At 39.0% G+C, this 21,428-nt stretch overlaps 2 protein-coding genes across 3 annotated transcripts; one reads left to right on the top strand and one right to left on the bottom strand.

Annotated features, from left to right (window-relative positions):
• The first annotated feature begins 100 nt into the window (after positions 1-100).
• rbm28 (RNA binding motif protein 28) lies at positions 101-10,634 on the top strand. Of its 2 annotated transcripts, none has more exons than XM_020652897.3 (20): positions 101-436; positions 645-797; positions 876-997; positions 1,493-1,568; positions 2,015-2,107; positions 2,248-2,319; positions 2,447-2,549; positions 2,663-2,910; positions 3,019-3,085; positions 3,205-3,314; positions 3,408-3,481; positions 3,599-3,734; positions 3,851-3,915; positions 4,050-4,208; positions 5,000-5,149; positions 5,360-5,434; positions 5,548-5,656; positions 5,850-5,988; positions 7,019-7,133; positions 10,123-10,634. In XM_020652897.3, exons 1-20 carry the CDS (start codon positions 319-321, stop codon positions 10,258-10,260), a joined length of 2,322 nt encoding a protein of 773 aa, XP_020508553.2. In that variant the 5' UTR covers positions 101-318; the 3' UTR covers positions 10,261-10,634. The 2 variants fall into 2 exon arrangements, with proteins under 2 accessions (XP_020508553.2, XP_020508551.2); XM_020652895.3 differs by having other exon boundaries at positions 873-997.
• Positions 10,635-10,808: 174 nt separating this feature from the next.
• lepa (leptin a) lies at positions 10,809-12,561 on the bottom strand. The gene is made up of 2 exons (XM_020652894.3): positions 11,754-12,561; positions 10,809-11,658 (listed from the first exon to the last, which is right to left on the bottom strand). The coding sequence occupies exons 1-2, from the start codon at positions 11,901-11,903 to the stop codon at positions 11,323-11,325; spliced, it is 486 nt and encodes a 161-aa protein (XP_020508550.2). The 5' UTR covers positions 11,904-12,561; the 3' UTR covers positions 10,809-11,322.
• Positions 12,562-21,428: the final 8,867 nt, after the last annotated feature.

Raw genomic sequence — 21,428 nt, 5'->3', positions numbered from 1 at the left:
AGTTTTTCTTTAATTGAATTGATGTAATAAACCTCCGAGCCAGGCGGCGGCATGTACGGCTTTCACCGAGTAAACCGGAAGTGCTGCGTGACGCCACTTCCCGTTCCGTTTCGAAGATGGCAGCCCACTGATGTAAACATGCGTGCTGCTTATCCACAAGCCAAGAGGAGTTAGAAAAATTAAAACTTGTGGCATGTTTTCTACTTACGGTGTCGTGTGGTAGTTTTTAATTTGTCGTTCAGTTCCAGTGAATGATTAATAAACCATCACGGTTCCTCTTTAGTTTGAGTTTATTTAGTTTGAGGTGATTTTACAGCCATGCCTGCTCAGACCATCTTCGTGAAGTCTTTACCAGCTTCAGCTTCAAATGAACGCCTGGAGGAAATCTTCTCAGAAATAGGTCCAGTAAAGCAATGCTTCGTGGTCAGAGAGAAAGGTAATATATCCACACTTTATATTAAAAAATAATAATAATTACAAACTAAGAAAAGAAAACGAGAAACATTCATGCTGGTTTATATTTATTATTTATTGATTTTGAGTCTGTTAACGTTGACAACACAAAACTTTCCACTCGCAGTACAACAACAACAACAACAAAAAAACAAAAGAAATTAAAAACTGTATTTCCATTTGATGTGCAGGGACGGAGAAATGTCGCGGGTTTGGTTTTGTCACATATTCTATGGAGGAGGATGCTCAGCGAGCCATGAAGGAAATCAAAGACTACGAGGGACAGAGGCTTTCTCTTTCAGTCGCCAAAAGGAAAATAACCGACAGAGAAAAGAGAAAAGCAGGTGTGTAATCATACCTGTAAGGTCAGTATCCGGGACATCCAGCTCTTACATGCTTGATGACTTTACTTCTCTCAGCAGCCAAAGAACAACCAGCTCCTCCTCCTCCTCCTCCTCCAGCTAAAGACAACGAGCAGAAATTAAAAGGCTTCAGGAAAACCAGTCTGAAGTCCAGACTCATCATAAGGAACCTGAGTTTTAAGGTACAGCGTGTGGCTTTGTTTTGAAATGCAACGACTGAAAAGAAAACACAAGTCACATCTCTAAATCTGAATTACATCTCTGCTGTACTTAACTTAACAGACTTTTTTTTTCTTAGTCTTGTACATAGTACTTGTACTTAGTCTTTTCTTATTATGTTTATTGTTGATATTTAATGTTGTACCTGTACATAAGAGAGCACAGTTCACTGAAGTTAAATTACGTGTGTGTGAGAGAGAGAGAGAGAGAGAGAGAGAGAGAGAGAGAGAGAGAGAGAGAGAGAGAGAGAGAGAGAGAGAGAGAGAGAGAGAGAGAGACGTCCGTACCTCTGCTCTCCTCTCTGGTGGAGAAACAGAAACAGCACCGCGGGGATAAAAATAGCGAAAGAGCGGTCATCATCCAGCCCAGCAAGCAGCAGAGGTGTGTGTGTGTGTGTGTGTGTGCATACCTGGACAATAAATCTGATTCTGACATTTCTGTTTTTTTTTTTAATTCAGTGCTCAGAAGACGACCTGAAGCAAGTTTTTTCCAAGTTTGGAACCGTTCTTGAGTCAAAAATTCCCCTCAAACCTGGTAAAAAAGTTTAATTCTTACATAAAAACATTAAGCATTTTTGTATGGTTCATGAGTAAGTTAAAGGCAGAGTCAGTAGTGTTGTTCATTGCAGCTTGTAAACACAACATTCAAACTGGGGAACCTCCTCCTGGGCTCACTCGCTGCAGGACTTTGTCTTGTATGTTTTTACTGTTTGTACCTACACTGCAATCGAGCTGCCGAAGGCGAGCACAAGCTAACCATCTGTGTTTTGCTGGATCTCACCTGCCATTGGCCGGGGGAAAGCACGCCAGCTCCCCCTGCCCAGAAACGTCCCGTGTCCACCAAAAACAAAAACATCCAAATCCAGATTCTCTGCAGACACAGTCACCACCACACATGTACGGTGGCCCATAAGTGACGAGCGGCATTCCTTTTGTACTTCTACTATGGTGTTGATGTTTTTTGTTCTCTGTCTTGAACAGATGGGAAGATGCGAGGTTTTGCGTTTGTCCTTTTTAAAAATGTGTGCGAGGCCTCAAGAGCGCTTAATGCTCTGAACCTCAAGGAGATCAAAGGTAAGTTAAACACTCTGAATATCTCAATCTGAGAAGTTAACTTTATTTAATAATCCGTGCATGTTAAGGAAAGCTAATTTCTTAAACCAGTCAGATTATGAATTGTATAATATTACTCTAATTTATTCTTTGGTTCACAGGCCGACAGGTGGCAGTGGACTGGGCGGTTCCCAAGGACAAGTTTGTTGCCACTCAGCAATCCTCCACCACAGGTACGTCTCCTCGTCTATCCTCTTAAATAGTGAACAGCTGCTTGTTGTAGTAGTATCCACCGTGCATTAATAGTCACCAGAAAACACACCTTTTAAAAAAAACAAAAACATTTTTATGACCGAATAGAAAACAAGAATACTGAAGAGACGACAGCAAAACAGTCCGACGCAGAGACTGACCCCGAAGAAGACGAGGAAGAGACGATACAAGAAGCACCTGGCAAGAAAAAGTGTGCACCTTTAAATATGTTTTCAATATGTTCATATGCCACTTGCTGCTAAAGATACATTTACGGGTCATTTAGAATGTATTTTTGTATTATCTGGTGTTATCTCTCCTCAGAGCCCCTGCAAAAGCAGCTGTTCAGAAGGAGGAAGAATCCCAATCAGAAGATGAAGATGATGATGAGAGCCAGGACAGTGAGGAGGAGGAGGATGAGGAGGAGGAGGAGGATGATGTGTCCCAGGAGGAAGAAGAAAATAGTGATGAGGATAAAGATGATGATGAAGATGACGATAAGAGTAATCTTGATTCAAGTGATGATGAAGAAGACAGCGAGGATGAAGATGATGATGAGGATGACCTAAAAGGTAAGTCAGGTCAACATCTCTGCATGTAATGTCAAAATTCAAACGATCGGTTGTAAACGTGTTTTTAAGTTACTCTTCTGTTTAAAAAAAAAAAAAAACGTCATATAGCCAAAAAGAAAACCGCGAGAAAACTTCTCCCGTCCGACGTGCAAGAGGGCAGGACCATTTTCATCAGGTTTGAAACTCTTCTTAATATTCTGAATATCCTTTCATATGTCCCTACGCCCCTCTATCTTTAAATGTTTTAATTTATTGTCTTTGCATGTTTGTTCACATTCCTCCTGCTGGAATCAGGAATCTGTCTTTTGACACAGAGGAGGAGGGTCTTGAGGAAGTTCTCCTTCGCTACGGAGAGCTCAACTACATAAAGATCGTTGTCCACCCAGACACAGAGCATTCAAAAGGTCTGTAGGCATCATTACGTTTTACTACTTCCCTTGATGTTTGATCAGCAGAGTCAGTCAATCATTTGTTTTTTAAATTATTTTTCATTCCAGGTTGTGCGTTTGCTCAGTTTAAGACGAAAGAGGCAGCAGACAAATGCATAGCTGCAGCAGAGGAGGAGGCAGAGGTAAGACCTGATGTGTGCTTCCAGATTGACATTGTCTCAAACCTTTTTTTTTTTTTTTTTTTTTGCACATTACGTTTTTGTCACATTAACTTATTAACACCCGCTCGTTTCTTGCAGAACGGTGGCATCCGCTTGGATGGCAGGAAGCTGTTTGTAGTGGCAGCAGTGAGCAGAGAAGATGCCGCCAAGCTGAAAGTGAACAAAGTGAAAGTTGAATCAGGCACCAGAAACCTGTACCTGGCCAGAGAGGGATGTGAGTAAACACCCCTCTGTTCCATACAGTGTTGTAGTACTCGAGTACTATTTCGCTTTATTGTTTCTCAATCTTGTTGATACTGAATGCTTATTTCTTCTGATTTCAACATCCAGTGATCCGTGCTGGCACCAAGGCTGCAGAGGGCGTTCCAGAAGCAGACATGATTAAAAGAACCAGAGTGAGTATCGTGTTCTACAAACGACTTCAGACATCTGGATTTAGAGAAGAGACTTTTTTGACTATAACGAATGATCTATTTGACTGACTATCCCTCCTAAGCTGTTTGTTTTTTTTCCTCTGTCTCTCTCTTAGTTTGAAGAAATAAAGAGGACAAAGCTTCAGAGCATCAGTGTGTTTGTGTCAAAGAATCGTCTGTGTATCCATAACCTGCCCAAGTCAGTGGACAATAAAAAACTCCGAGCGCTCTGCCTCCAAGGAGTGAAAAGCAGCAAAGGAGTCCGCATCCCAGAGGTGAGAAACATCATGACATGTGATGCATGTTATTCCACACGGCACTGTGATTAACCCTCAGGCATCAGTTTCATTTACTACCCTCTCAAGTCACAAAGGACAAAAGTGTCCATGCCAAAAAACTGCTTTAAAAATAGAACAGATTGATATTTTTTTCTACTTTTTTCTACATACATCTCTTAAACAACTTCAACCCTGCTCAAAACTACCAAACACAAATTATTTTTAGGAATTTAACCCTTTAAATGCCAGAATCATGTAATCAAACTGGCATTTAAAGGGTTAAATTCCTAAAAATGATTGGATGTTTGGTAGTTTTGAGCAGGGCTGAAGTTGTTTAAGAGATGTATGTAGAAAAAGATATCAATCTGTTCTATTTTTATAGCAGTTTTTTCTAAGTGAGCATTTTTGTCCTTGGTGACCTAAGAGGGTAGTAAACATGTTTCACAGTGTTCTATTGATCTACTAAAAAAATTTAAATTTGCATTCCAAAATGTGTCGAGAGAGTCTTTCTCATATGGCAAAAAATGGTGCCATATGCACTAACAGAGACAAAATGATGTCCAGATGAAGAGGTAAAATCTGACCAAATGGACAGAAATGTCCATAGTGATGCACGAGGGTTAAAGTACTCATCATTCATGGACAGCAGTTTTGTGAGTGGTAATGTTAGGCTGTCAAAGCAAACATTGTGTCTTCATGCCCAGTGGGGGGTGCTGTTGCCTTTCTTATCCAAGTTTTTTTTTTTTTTTTTTTTTTTTTGTGTGTAACCCTTCTGTTTCCACTTCTAGTGTCGGGTGATGTATGACAGGAAGCCAGAGAAGGGTCAGGCGATGGGACAGTCGTTGGGTTACGGCTTTGTTCAGTTCGACGAGCACGAGCACGCTCTCAGCACGCTGCGTTACCTCAACAACAACCCCGACATCTTTGGCCCAAACAAGGTACACAATCACGTGGAAGTCAAAGAGTGCTGAAATCAGAACGGGTTGATCTTGGAATGTTTGTTCCACTGTCTTCATTAACACTTTTAAATCTGAGACTTAACATCACTGGATGGAAAAATCACTTCTTTTCATATTTCATGTTTGAAGATCTTTAAAATGTTGTTTTGGTGATGCATGTCTAAAACTACATTTCATGTCACCCTGCAGAGACCTATTGTTGAGTTCTCCCTGGAAGACTCGAGGAAACTCAAAATAAAAGAGTTGCAAAAACAAAAGAACAAGGTGAGTTTATGTCAACCTGTTTGTTGGTGTAATGTTTCAAATGAAGACGCTGTTTTTATAAATTCAATGAAACATGTGCTTACTCTTTTTTTTTTTTTTTTTTTTTTTTAAAGGAGTTCCTTCAAAAGCAGAAATCTCAAGGAGGTGCCAAACCTCAGCCCAACACATCTGAAGGTGGAAATAAAGCTCACTCCTCATCACAGCAGACTAAAAGGCAGAACGGTATGAACATTATTTTTGTATCTGTTTTCTAATTGTTTTTCCAGCTGAAAGATCATATTAAGACATTTTTATCGTGTGGGGCAAAAAGGTGAAAACACAATTTTCTTTTTAATCATCCTGTTACTATTTACATTATTTCACTTTTTTTAAATATTTTTTTTATATTGTCTCTCCCCTGTCTGTGTTTTATCAGCTCTTCCTCAGCAACCGAGAAAAGACAGAAACTATTACGGCTTCCAGACCAAACCTGAGGTCGAGCACGTCAGTTTAGAAAACGGGAAGAAACGAAAGAAGGTCCTGACTTTTCCTTCCCACCATGGACCCAAGATCAGGTACAGTTTTTTTTATTTCATCCTGTTAACATAGTGCTTTGTAACACTTAGTTCTAAAGCCGATGCATCTGAAGCTTTAATGTCCCTGTAATCCTGAGTCTGAGATTATACTGACAATTCAAATCTTTTGGTCTGAACTGTTTCTACCCTTTAAATACCAACATATCTCTCGTGCTGCCTCGACCAGGATGATTTAAAAAAACAAAACAAAAAAAAAACAGTTCCAGGTTAAAGTCTTTATATGTGATTTTTCACACATGTAATATAAATCAAGTATATCCTCTGAAAATAACTCTGAGTCATGACTGTCTACAATGAGTGTAACACCCGAGTCCCACTGTCTGTGATGTTTTCAGAGTTTTCAGAGTCCTATCTTCACTTTGTTTACATCACCCGGACGGCCGGCTGACTCCTCCCCTCGTGTATAAAAGTTGTTTAATTGAGGGACTAGAGAAAAGAAGAATAACATCCTGTACTCACTGCTTAACTGTGTTTCTAGATCACGCTCATTTCAGGTAAATTTACATGCAGTGTGAAGATACCAGCATAATAAAGATCGCTAGCATTAGCATGCTAACACAACAATGCACAGCAAGTTGTTTTGGTTTCATGCTGGTGCTCAAGGGCGACATCTGCTGGATCAAAAAATCGCATATAAAACCTTTAATGAAAGTATAAAAAAGAACAAATCAAACAGAGCCATACTTTGCAGGGGCAAAGAGCAAACTCTAGATCTGTCTCACTCCAAAAGCCCTTTTTTTTCCACAAAAAAGCCACAACTAAGCTCAGCCATCATCACGTCTTGGTACATTCATATTCATTCCCCGACAGCGTATTACTGGTGTATGAGTCTGTGAGTTCATGGCACGGCACAGTGCTCGCTTACCACATCTGTTACTACCTCGGAAGATGATACAGAGGGGCCTAAAAGTCTCATCCTGTCATTTAAACCAGTGCAAAACCATGTCTTTACAAATCCAATGTGACAGGAGCTTAATCAGCATATTTTGCCTCGTCTTGTCTTCTGCAGAATGCGTGACAAAGGAAAACAAAAGGCTCCGCCACCCAACAAAACAAGGCCTGGAATCAGCAGGAAAGAGACTCAAAAACGGCAGATGGAAAAGCCCACACAGTCCAGAAACCAGGTAAATACATGTTGTGTTGTATTTGTACCCTCACCTGTGGTAATACTCTTAAGAGTCTAACCCATGTCCTGGAATATCAAGCGGTGTTTTGGAAAATAATCCCAACACTCTCCTACAGGGGAACCATAAAAAAATGGATCATAACATGATATTAAATGTAAATTAAATCACGGACTGTCATACCAGCTCATACCCACCGCAAATAGAGTGGGAACCCTGCTGCAGACAGTAATAATGAATAAATCCGTCTGAATGAATTCCAATACTGACACTAATGCTCATTTCAGTATTCAATTATTATATATTATATTTATTCATTTACAATTAATAACATCAATAAAGCTCCCACATCTGTGAACTTAGAAAACTCTTATTTCAAAAAAAGGAAACTTTCCAAACCCAGAACGAACCAAGTGCTGCTGATAGAACATCCATTAGACCTGCTGAGGTTTGATGTGTTTAAAATGTTAAAATAAAACAAACAGGGACCCCTCTATCACAAAGAGGTTAGATAAACGACTGAAACACTTACTGTACATTTCTAAGTAGCTCAGATAATATGAAATTGAACCCTTTGGCACCACCAAGTGAATTTATTGTAAAACTGTTGTACCAACATGAAACCATTAGGAATCGGTACAAAAAGTAATAAAGTCAGACTTTCAGACCTGTGATGTCATCGCAGTGCACGCGTACAGTTCATTGAAATTAGACGGCTGCTCTTACTGGAAATCTAAAGAACTGACAAGAATAAAAAAGACTGTCTGACATGACGTGGTGTTTCTTCAGCCTGACTCCCTCTCAAAAGCTCCTGGTTAGAGCGATGATTCAAAATAAAAGGATTTGATTTATATATATTTATACAAAAGGACAACGAGGTAAGCTTCTCTGAGTATCGACAACACAAGGTTTTTGTTGTGCCGTTTTATTGATGAATCTTCCCCCTTCTCATTCTGATTCAATTCAATTCAATTTTTATTTGTATAGCGTCAACTCATAAAAAGTGTTATCTCAAGACACTTTACAAAGAGCAGGTAAAATACCTTACTCATTGTTATGTTACAAAAGAGCAGGTAAAAGACCTTACTCAATGTTATGTTACAAAAAGCAGGTAAAAGACCTTACTTATTGTTATATTACAAAGATCCGGTGTATCCATCATGAGCACTTTAGCAAAGCAGCAAAAGTTACAGTGGTAAGAAAAAACTGCCTTATTAAAAAGCAGAAATCTTCGGCTGGATCCCCGGCTCATGATGAAACAGCCTTCATAGGCCTAGACTGCGCCGGGTTTGGAAAGGGAGAGGGGGAGAGATGGGATAAGATGCAGGAAGAGGGATAGGGAGTAAGGGGTTGGGGGGAGGCAGACCGTCCATCAACAATCCGGTGGGGAGGGCGGGGGGCGGGGGGGGGGGGGGGGGGGGGGGGTTTCTGGCAGGCCGTCAACCAACGATCTTGAGGAGCCTGATCAGGACATAGTTTACAGAAATGTTAAACTCTTTTACACATCGCTTGTTTATGGCTGTTTTATTTATTTATTTATTTATTTATTTTTAAAGTAAGGACAATCGTTTTTATGTAATCAGCAATATGAAAAGCACTTACCGATGCAGGATGCTGCCACTGATTTAAACACAAAAGTGATGGGTTAATAAAAAAAAGTTTGACTGTCCTGATTAGAATAGAAAAAGTGAAGTGTGGAGAGGCAGTCTTAAACTGAAAGTCCGAGGCTCTCTGATAACATATAAAAATCCTTCATTCATCAGGGACTGTCAACGCGTTTCGACTCTCCTGAGTCTTTGTCAGGACATAATTGATAAAGATGAGACAGGTGCTTAAATAGAGTGTGATGTCACGGTCACATGACACATTTCAAACATCTGATTAAGATGTAAACAAACACCGACTCGTATATTATGACACAAAAATATTTCAGAACTTGTTTAAGTACGGTAGGATGAGAGAGTTCAATGCAAAGCACTCACACACACACAACGTTACAAAAATGACTAAAGTGATGTGATCTAACCGTCTTCAGTCTGATGCCATGCGGTGCTTTTGACAAAATCAAGGAACCTGAGATTACAAGTGTACTGTCTAAACCTAAAGTGTAGTGTTAGGTGGGGGTTATTTCTATGATAGATGGACAATGATGAAATTGTGAAACAGACTGTGGATCATCTTAGATTTATTCAGCCATGGTCAGACAACACAGAAACACAACACACATGGCTGATAAAGTGCAGACCATCGCTGACCCATGCTGACCCATGCTGACCATGACCTCGCAATCATTGGCAAAGTGGCAGAATGGCTCCATCTTCACAGTGTTGCTTATATTCTGCTAGAAGGTACATCCTACAAATTCTTGGCTGCTTCCTTACATCTCTATAAGGCAAGAAAGAAGACATCAGCTTGACTCGTTAATGTCAGTCACATACATTCTTAGCAAACCTTCGCTTACAACAGACAGTTGGCTCCATACCAAATATAACTCTGCTGCTATGAGATATTTTACATAGCTATGGTTTCCCCTTGAACCTGAGAGAAGAGTTACTCTTAGATGGTCGACAGATTTAAAGATATAGCCACAAAATTACCAAGATGAATCAATTCATGAAAATACGTACTAACATGTAGCAGTGCAGAAGGATTACTGCTTACAAGTATAAACTGTGTAAGGTCATGTGTGTGTTTTTAGTCTTGATTATGACAAGTTTCAGGATAACCTACTGAAAAACAGTTTCACATACACTCACACATTAAAGTATTCTTATTACACAATACTCTGACAGTAAATGTATGTTTAAATTCAGGAGAAAAACAATGCACCATGAGGACCGTAATCTAAAGAGATAACCTTCATAATCACAAATGTTGCAAGAAATACTGACCCGTGTAAATAAGGCTGATTAAGTCTCAGTTTTTGAAACATTTCATGACTGCACGTCTTCTTTTTTGTCGCTGTTTTTTTTTTTTTTTTTTTCAAAAGGCTAAACAAGCGAAGAAGCAATTCAAGAGGAGGGACGGGGACCGCTTTGACAGCCTGGTGCAGCAGTACAAGAAGAAACTGATGGGGAACAGTGACAATAACACCAACATGAAGAGAAACAAGTGGTTTAATAGTTAATACTGTATGTGTGTTTTTGTGTATGTACGTGTGTGTGTGTGTGTGTGTGTGAGAGAGACAGTGAGAGAAAGAGAAAACGAAAGTAAGGCCACCTCCTCTGTGTCCATCCTTTAGGTTTCAACTGAAGCACAGCAGACGTCTCGTACTAGTTGTGTGTTTTGTAATGGACGGGATGTTTTGCTCATTAGTTAGATTTAACTTCCTGTCGTCCTCCTCTGTAATCAATTCTACCACAAGTTTCAGATTGATCCAAGTGTAATTATATTTTGTGTGTACATGACTTCTTTTGAAAATATACTAAAAACCCTTGTTTTTTGTTTTAAATTGTCAGTGTCACACTTTTGTATTAAATCCATTTGTGTTGGATTCCCAAACATGTCATTACAGTTGTGCATTCACTCCTTGTTTTTAAACGGGAGTTAATGATAAGCTCTGGATAAACAACTCCCACTCATGGACCCTAAACAGAGATGAACACCCACATTTATATTTTCATCTGCAAGAGTTTTTTACACAACTTTTTATACAACACAAAATTTCAATTGTATCAAATGTTTATTCAGTTTGAATCAAATAGTGAAAAAAAAACTTTACAAAAATATAAAAACAAACATTATCAAACATACGTGGGAGATTTTGGAAGAGCAGATGATATTGACCTGCAATGAAAGTCACCTTCACCCTTCCTCTCCTTGGAAGTTGTTGTTATATTTGGCTAGTTTTCCGGAATTTCCACGGATGACATTAAAGCTCAATGGGAAGTTTTTCTTTGGTGGATTCAGCTCACTTTTAAACATTTTGCAACATGGAGGACTTTTGATTTATCGCAGTGTAAAACTTTGTTCATTTTACAGACAATTTGAGAACAACACTTAATGCTGTGAAAATTCAATGTTAATTTAGAAAATACATATTTCTCCAAAAAAGCCATATAAATATAAATATATGTATATAAATAAATAAGCATACATTCCAAATGGTAAGTCAGACATCACAGATGCAAACTTTACATATTGGCCAGAAAAATCAAGTCGATGAAGTATTGCTCGTAAGGCCGGACTCTCAGCAAGTCTCGAGATGATCCAGATTTTTCAGCAGCAGTTTGAGGAACTCCTTCACCCTCATGAGAGCCTCCATGCTCACGGTGTGGATGAATTCTTTCCGACTCTGCAGCTCTTGCAGCGGGCCCGACATCGATGGCTTCGGCCGCAGCTCGCTGCAGTGTCCCTGCCTCCACTGGTTGATGTAACCCGCCAGCGAAGAGATCTCCATCTTGACCTGGGCGACCCCGTTGAAGGAGTCCGAGATCACGCTGTTATACCCCTCCAAGGTGTTCACTATGGAAGAAGGTCCATCCAGTTCATCGGCGGGCGGACTGAGCGTCAGGCCGGCAGGGACCTTGCAAGAAGAGAGAGAGAGGGCATGATTGGATTAAAAAAAAAAAAGCAACTTTGAAGGGTTTGAGAGTCTGTGCAAAAGCACCAAATCTTTACCTGGAAGTCTTTGTTCAGCCGAATCACCAGCTGCTCCGTCATCCACTTCACTTTGGATTTCATCTTCACCACTTCGACCGACAGAGGAGCAGCCGTGCCTTCACTTAGAAGTTGCAGTAGAGAAAACACAATTGCCAGATTGTACTGCATGTTTCGTAGTCCTTTCGGTAGATGTAAAGAATTCTGGTCTGGTATTTCTGGAAGAAGAAAATTAAGACATTACAAGTTGTTTCCTTCTTATAAAAGATGGCACAGTCATCCATCTCCCACAGCTGTTTCATTATTATGTCACCTCACTTAAGAGGGCAGGCATGAGTTCATTTCTAGCATGTCATCATTTTTGTACACAAACTTTTTGCTTCTTTCCAGTAATTTATTCAGTGTGTTTGTTTCTGGCAGCAAATATTTGTGATGAAGAGACACCTGGGAAATGATAACTGTCCTCCAGGGTACAAAGATCACAGACTTTGGATAACGATCCAAACATTTGCTACGTGACTAAAAGTAACCATTAAAAAAAAACCTCAGCTGCGTAACACAATCGATACTCAACAGGAAATTCTGTCACAGATGTCTTTTAAACATCAATTAAAAATTTAAAAAATACAAAAAAGGCTCTTAGTGAGCAGATGCTCCAATAAAAAAAAAAGTCCGAGAAAGTGAAAATAAAAATGTAAAAGTTCAATAAAGACACTTTTAATGAGATGGGGGAGAAAAAGTTGACCCTTACCTTTGCTGCCTGCCTCTGAGTGTGTGCCACTGTTAGGCTCCATCAGGGTATCTTATAGTGGAGGACTGTTGACTCATCTCTTACTCACCTCTGTCCGACCCCCCGTTTCCCCCCTCTCATCCACCCCCTCACTTTACCTCTCCCCCCCCATCTCACACTCTTCAGTCCCCTGGTGGTGCTGCTGCTGCAGGATGGGACGGAAGATGAATATAAAGTGCAATTTTTTTTCTTCTTCTTAATGCCATGCAACATATATGAGTCACAAGACGAGAAGTTGTATAGCCAAAAATAAGGAAGTGTTTGCGGATGCAGCTATTCGAATTTTCAGTTGGAAACAGAAAGTGTCAGGGGAGCCGCTAAATGATTTCACTGGAAGGATAAGTGTTCGCTCAGAAGGTATTGTACACACATGTTTGTGGGTTAATATTTTCTATTAAAGTCTATTTTTCAGGATTAAAATATGTCATATCCTCTGTCAACTTTAATACGGATAACCCAGAATTTACAGATAATGATAACATCATCTGTACCACTTATCCCATTTGGGTTGCAGCCAATCCAAGCTGTCATTGGGCAAGAGGCGAGGTAACCCCTTGACAGGTCGCCAGTCACTCAAGACTAGCATGAAGAGATACAGATAGTACGTCTTTGGACTGTGGGAGGAAGCTGGAGTACTCAAGAGAGAAACCCTGCTTGCACAGGGAGAACGTGCAAACTGAAAAAAAAAACTGTTCATTTTGTGGCAGCCAAGAAAACAGCAGCTTGCCATATATGTCACATCCTGTCCTCACTTATCTTTCTAAACATTGCCTAATGCCCACAGCTGTATTTATTCAGGAAGTGCAGTTTCTACACACACCTGTACAGTAGCAGAAAAATAAACATTGAAGAAATTATATCAGAACAGGTGATCTCCAAATAACTTAATGTTGCTTATTTAGAAACAAAAAAGATTAGTTATATCTTATAAACAAAGAAGTCATTGCTTTTTTATTTTTATTTTTTGTTTGTTTTTGTTTTGTTTTGTTTGTTTTTCCTTTGTTTTACTGTGTTTTGTTTTGTCCTGGCTTTATGGAGAGGTGAAGTGTACCTCTTGTGTTTTTGTTTGTCTATTGGGTGTTACTATAATGAAAAAAATAACAAGGGGAAATACATTCAAATTGAAACTATTCACTTTACATGTTGAGTTTGCTTAATTGCTGAGTTTGCATGTTTTACATGAGGAAATAATGTTTCTAGTTTTAGCCGAAGGATCAAACAGAGAATGGTAGTAGTATATAATCAGACAATACTTTTTTTTATGGGAAGGTTTCTAAACATTTGGGTCAGCAACTTTATGTTAATTTCAAAGCTATCAACCCCAATGTAAGCATGCATTTATGCAGCACAAAATCACCTTTTCCAGCATTGTTGTTAACTTTAAAAGAAGGACTTTAAATTGTAGTTTTTGTCTTATTTTGATCTGACGCTGCTGTTTACACCTAGAATTGTAGAAAGTGCTCTGTGACTGAGTTCAGGCTATTGTACTGTAATCCAGTGGAAATGAACAGATGAAAATGAATGCCAGATGTTTTTGATGTCAGCCTCTTGTTTTCTTTTATTGACGTCATAGCCATTTTTCAAGCATTCATTTCACTATGTTTCACTACCTTGTGTTTTTCCCCCCTGAGTGGCAATGTCTGTTTTTTTTCTCCACTGAGGATGGGAGTGGCTTGGCTGTTAAAAGTTTCACTTTCTCTGAAGCCACAAGAAGTAAACCAGGCCAGAAAATATACGCATTACGGGGCGATCTGAACAAAACAGGACTATGATGGTAATTTCACCTTTCTAGCAAGGAAAATTACAGTAAATTACACAATCTCTTAGCTACTGCACACACATACTCCAACATGTCCAAGACTCACATGCAGAGAAACAGAGGTGTTATAGAATGACTCTTTTAGGGAAAATGAACAGATCTGTGATAGGAGCTGAACATTTTTGGGAAAAGGGACACACTGAAGGACATATTTCTGGGAAGGGAATTAAATCAGTGACAGTGTCCCTGTTGTATTTCTAACTGGAGAAGTGTTCATAAAAGAAATATGTGCAGGAATAAAAGGCATGATAAAACATAGTTGGATGGATAGATTCCAAGAATTATTTTAGAATCCTTTAGAGCTTTATTCTCTGGTGGCTTAAGAGACATTTCCAGCAACAGAGCAGGTTTGCACACAAAACATACTTCTATGACATCTGGGATGAATTAAAGCTGCATGTGTTTTAAACTATTTTAAAAATCTGGAATTTTCCTGCAAGTGTGACGACAGAAGACAGGAAATTTTTTTGGCCCAATGTTGATAGTTCTGACTGTTATTCATTCACTTTCCTCACATTGGACAACACATTCATGATTCACATTTGTATTTCAGATGTACAGTATCTCAAATAGGTCAAATCTATTGTGAGTCTCTGTTATCCTTTTCATGTTCCTTAAGCAAGAAAACTTCTCAAAAACAGAATCCAACGTATTTCTCTTTTTAATGAGTTTGTAGTTTATGATGCCAACACTTCTCAGCTTGTTCAAATTTAAAGCCAAACAGAAATAATACACAGTCAAAAAGCTCCAGCAAACACCTTTGTGGGTCTACAATCCCATATCTCTTGATTCCCTTGTCCCTTAATTCATATTTGATCAATCATTCTGAATTCCAAGCAAGACAAGAAGTCACTTCCTTGCACTTGCCTGAAGGACACGGCAAGGCCTCATTAATAATACATGAGGACTTTGTGTCACGTGACTTATGGGAGCATATGAGTCATAAGTGTGTGTCCCTCTTTTTACTTGCACACACAGTTATATTGCGTGCACAATATCAGGTTAAGTGAATGAGTCTAACTACCTATAACCAGTTGCTGACGTATTTAAAACATGGACAGAATAGCCAAGGTCAAGCATCAACGACCTGAAGCTTCGACTGTGCCATGTTCATGAGTCTCAGATTACTTCTCCAGATGCAGCATGGAAACCAGGAATTCCACTCAGCAAGATCTTGCCGGCATGAGTCACAGGAATGATGGGAATTCAGATTTAGTGATCCTGCATGTGCTGCCTTCCAGCCCCCATGTGTTGTTTTTTTTTTTTCCCCCAGTCTACCGAGTGACGTTAATACTATAAAACTGGTCTGAAAAGACCTGATTCAGCTTTCCTTTGGCGAGGGGGGTTGAGGGGTGTTTAATGAGTCGGAACTCTGCAAAAGTCTAGTCAGAGCAAGCAATATCCTTAACAATGAATATGTTAAGCAACACGTTTCCCTTGGGTCATTTCTATTCTCCATAAAACAAATATAACCAGTGAAACCCATTAGAAAGGATGAGATGATTGTAACTGTGAAAACATCTGAGTGAGTTTGGGAAGATTCTATCTGCTGCTGGCATGTTATGCAAGGTCCCTGAATGTTTCCAGGTTCATTCAGTTCATGCCTTTTCCCACCAGCATATTACCAGGAGGCTTTTCTTGATTTCTGCCAGCGTTGAATAATACATTTTAAAAGACACTTACAGTAATCTCTGTCTCTGGCTTGCCACATCTCTGCAGGATTAAGTTTTTAGCCAAGTTCAGTGACGATAAGTCCCCTGCAGAGATCTTCACATGTTTTTAGGAAGAGAGTCGTGCATTGACCAGTAGATCGGTAGATGTAACCTAACCTATGACCTTGCTTCAAGGAAGTTAATCTAGAGTTGGATTTTATGAATGTCTGAATAATCAATAAAGCAAACCTTCTCCAGAAACTGGTAGATTGCTTATTTTTTGGTAGGAGTACCAAGAAAAGTACTACAAGTATCTTGAAAGCCCCGTTTCCACCAAGTGGTCCGGTTCAGTTTGATTCGGTACGGTACCCATTTATTGGCATTTCCACCGTCTAAAGTTGGGAATGGTTCCAAAACAAGGGATCCGTACAGTCCTACTCTTTTAGTACCCTTCTGTTGGGGTGCCAAGGGTAGTGATCTGACCCTAAATGGTCCCTTTTGTGTTCTTCTTGAACGTTTCACTTAATTTCTATCTGGCTTCACTGTGTTGGGCTGCTATGATGTCACACTATTACATAGCTGTCTCCATCTGGCTTACACATTGCTTACCAAATAAGGGTATATGGTTGGCTGTGGAAACGCAAGCAAGATCAGGCTTTACCGTACCGAACCGTACCGAACTGTACCAAACTGTACCAAACTGTACTGAACCAATGTTCATATGGATAGCTGCGATCTCAGCATCTATGAAGGTATTGTCCCATTCCGTTGTGATCATGAGAAAGAAAAAAAAAGGTGTCTGTCAAATGAAATGTCTTCTGTAGGGTGGCTGAGTCCAGAGATCTGAATCATTCTTGGTGCCTGCATTTAAAAGAATGATGTCTTTACTACCTTGCTAAGCATTTGGGGTTGTATCTCCCCTCGGATCGGTAATGGACGGCTTGCCTGAACAACACCCCCCCCTTTGTAAAATAGCAATAAGTAAGGTCTTTTACCTGCTTTTTGTAAAGTGTCTCGAGATAACACTTGTTATGAGTTGACGCTATACAAATAAAAATTGATTGATTGATTGATTTCTTTAACAAGAAGATAAATATTTGTGGCAATCTAGGAGAAGTGATCGTTCTTGTCTTGTTGGCCTCCCTTAGTGATTTTTGTTTGGACTGACAGCACTTGAGTACGCTTGAAGCAGCTAAAAACCTTTCAGCAGCAGTAGAGCAAAAGTTATTGACGATGAACACAGTTCGAAATGTATTTATCCCAGAGGTCAATTCGGTTCCACAGTCCACCCAGACCACGCATATATTCACATACAAGAATATCTTTAATCATTTTTTGTTATAGACTTCTGAATTGCTCCTTCAGGAAAAGGCAAATAGTTTTTGTTTGATTGCATGCATTAGGAGAAACACTCCTTATTTGCTTCATTGTTTCTGAAAGTGATGGGAACTGACTAAAACCAGCCATTAGATCTCAGTTTAAACACAGTTTCCATCTCTGATCTGTTTTAATGTGATTGTTACAGGTTTAAAAAGCCTAACCTCTGTAGCTTAATTTGTCACAGTTGTTTCCACCTAATGATGACTTAAATGGTCATTACTTAAAGTAAAACCGTTCTTTCATTTGGGGAACTGAGTACATTTATCCGGGCGTTGTCATGTATTTCCCTGGAAACCTCTAATGACGACGTGACAGAGATGAAGGAAGCAACAACTTACCTTCAGCTTGACGTGAAACAGAGCCAGATGTTTTGGAAACTTGTCTTTATCTACATTCTTAGTGTAGTGGCTATTTGTCCAAAACAACAAAAAAATCCTAAATAAACTAATATCAAAAATAATCAAATGACCACTGATACACCGTGGGGATGTAATGTACGCAGGCAAAAGAAATCCAATGTCCATGCAGGAGCTGCGGTATTTCGCTGGTTTATTTGATGAAAACAAACAAAAGAACAAAGAAAATCGTGGCTCCCGCTGCCTCTCTTGACCTGATAAAAAACAATAGGCCCACCCAGGTGCATGCTGGTCCTCTACCTGCCGCTTGCTTAAATAATCTCCGGTGCCCACAGTATTACCCAAATACCTAACAAAATACTAATACAAAACTAAATTTACTAAACAAATAACTAGCAAAAAATAAAACGTTACCCAAAATCTATTCTAAATAAAGAAAACGTGTAGAATAATTAAATAAACAACAACACCCAAATATTAGTAAACTAAATACAAAAACTAATTCTATGCCCAATTAAATAGCTCCAACACTTAGTAAAAAAAATGTCTCTGTGTCACATACTCTTGTCAATCAAAGCACCCACATCTGATCTCTCACACGTCCTGGAAGCTACCTGAAATCTGGACTGTTCTCTGATCGATGTCTTCTATTATCTTCTTTCAGTGTAAAAATGGACACATTAGAAGTGGTGGTTTGAAATAATCTCATTTTAGATGACATTAAGTCAAATCCCCACAATGCACTGGGGCAAAATCCATTTACAGTATATAAATCAATCAGTAGGAAGACCCAGTTTGTTTGCTGTGTGAGTTAGGAGAAACTGAAAACGAGATTCACTTTTTGTTTTACTGCCTGATGTACACTGACATCAGGGATGTTCTTTTTAAAAGAATGTCTTCAATTTGTCTTGATTTCTTTTGGCTAGACCATTATGAAAAACTTGAGTTGTGTTTTAAAAAAGGAACCTTTGTTATAACAGATTTTGTTTGTAAAGCCTGGGAAAAAAAGAGCGAACACGTTGTTTAAGACTGAACTGTGACAGGAGCCGGCAACTTTGTAATGTTATGATTTGTAAATGTGAACCACTGCAACTGAATTCTTTGGTGCCTTATAAGCCCATGAGGGTCGGGCACTTTGTGTTCATGACGCAAAAATAAATTAATCAATCAATCATACCGAGAGTTTTGGCAAAGCAAGGCAGCAACCTCCTGTGTTGAAAAATTAAACCGATGCGGAAGTGCAAAATTCTGCAGTTCGTCTTGTGTCTGCTTGAGGCCGGCTGCAGAAACACCAGAAGTCACAGGAACATGTTTACATCCTGGTTCTAAAATGAAAGTGATCTGAATAGTTCATGTCTCGGTCGACACTGTACCGACTATACGGGGGTGAATTCTTTAATAAGACTTGATTTGATTTAATGAAGGATGAGAGTTATTCAGAATAAGGCGCGTAGCTCATCTGATTGACAGATGGGTGCAATGAAACGGTTTGTCAAGAGGTGTAGAAACGTCTCCATCCTTTCATTAGATTGACTTAAAGTTAGGGTGAGACAGCATGACCAGCATGGCGACAGTCATTGATGGGACTCCAGAGCCCCCTGCAGTAACAGATTGGAGACATCACTCAGGAGTCATCTATTAATATCGACAGTCTATGGGCAAAGCTTCAAATTGTCTTTGTATAAGTATAAGTCTTAAATAACTCATTAACACTTTGTGACCCAAACATAAATTTAAGGTTGAGGTAAAGGTTTAAAAAGACATTCTGACCAACAACATGATTTTCGACATTTCACTGCAACATTTCAGAAAATGCATCAACAATTCAAGAAGACTTGTTGAAATTTTACAGCAATGCATCATTTCAGGAAACGCTGCAACATTTCAGAATTCACTCTAAAAATTTTACAACACAACATTTAAAAAACTCAACATTCCACCAAACAAACACATTTCACAAAACAAAATCTAAATCAAAAAGAGCTCAGCGCCATTTCATAAAACTTTTAAATAAAATGTAAATAAATGTTGTGCGGCAGTAGCTCACCGGTTCAAGTCCCACTGCAAGACCAAAATGTGAAAGTTGGTGTGGTACGTGGAGAGGTGACAGGCCACTTCCTGAGTATTACAGGGGCAAGGCATTCTACCCTCAACAGCTCTGGTGTGCTCCCTGTGCAGCAGTGTGTATCAACCCCAGTGTAAAACTAGAATTTCCCTCAGAGATTTCTATAGTATGTAAAATAAAACACAAATTAAAAAAAAAAAACATTTGGCAAAACATAACATTTTGAAAAATAAATAAGTGGACACAACATTTCAGATTCGGTCTTACATCTCCTTTGTAACTAGAGAGAACCAATGTCCCTCATTACTGTCTTTATACTGTAGCAGGGCTTGTGTTCTCTAGGACATTATTCTCAACAGTGTCACCTAGTGGGGGGATGACCACAAAAGCACAATGAGGAAGTAGTGCACCATAAAAATTTCCATCAGTCTAACTACCTCTGGACTTACTGTTAAGTGAATCCAGGTTTTGGTCAGTTGTCTGACTGCACTTAAAGTTCAGTTTATATTAGTCAACCATGGAAACTCCAGCAAAGATTCACACTGAAATTAAGCACAAAAAAATGATGGTACGACAGCAACAACAGATTATTTGGCATGGCAAGAGTTAAACAAATAGCTTCTATTTGATGTAAAGATTTTTTTTTCAGTTCCAGAAAGGATATGTATATATTTTTTCCCCTCCAATGCTACATATGCATTCTGCAAAACACATCAAGAATTCATATGTCCACAGGGTGTCACATGAGTAACAAGTTTCTTCTAGTTAGATGATAAAACCACAACAGGTTGAAGACAGGAGACCCAATTAATTTATAATACTCAAGAAAGCACATTAAAAATACATCGGTGTGAAAATAGATTTTTCAGAGTTAATACCATTTTTGAAGATGCAGATGCTCAACTTCGACTTAAAGGACAAAAAAACAGCACACTTACTCAATGCCACAAAAGGTTTAATGTTCACAACTTATCTACCATATAGTCGTCAGGTGATAGTTGATCATTTGATCATAGCTCTTTTTTTAAATGCCCTGCATGATGTGCATGTAACTAAATCATCCCTTAACATCTAATTTCTTATCTATCTATCTATCTGGTGATCTGGTCCTGGATAGGAGACCTCTGTTGTGTAATTTATTTTTCTTGCGATGTTGATACTGACCCTCCAAGCACACTTTCAGACCTAGGTTTCATTTCCATGAATTAACTCCTGCTCAGAAGTTTTAAGGCATTAAAAAAATAAATAAAGATCACCTTGTTTAAAACTTAAATAAATATGTTTTATGGGACACAAGTTGTCTCAAACTTCACTGAAAAGTCTATTTTAAATGCGTATCCGCATGTTTGACTCTCACTGACTTTTAAAGTAGCTCTGATGGCACAATGTAAGAACAGTTAAAGCTTTAAAGTTATATGCAAAGTGACTGCAGAGAAACATTACTTCGAGCCTTCCAGGGTCGATACACATACAGAACATAATTATCTACAGTGAAGCAACAAAACAAATAATAAAGTCACAAAAAGCATTTCGACATGAGCTGAACTCTGACTTGATCTCCATCGACCGGAGAGTTGAGATGTCTCATGAAGATAAGACAACTAGACAAACATTGCTTCTGCCTTTGTTGTTTG

This window comes from Labrus bergylta, chromosome 7 (assembly GCF_963930695.1).
Source record: "Labrus bergylta chromosome 7, fLabBer1.1, whole genome shotgun sequence".
Taxonomy (NCBI): domain Eukaryota; kingdom Metazoa; phylum Chordata; class Actinopteri; order Labriformes; family Labridae; genus Labrus; species Labrus bergylta.
Note: the sequence above shows the minus strand (reverse complement) of the source record. Positions and strands in the feature narration are given on the sequence as shown.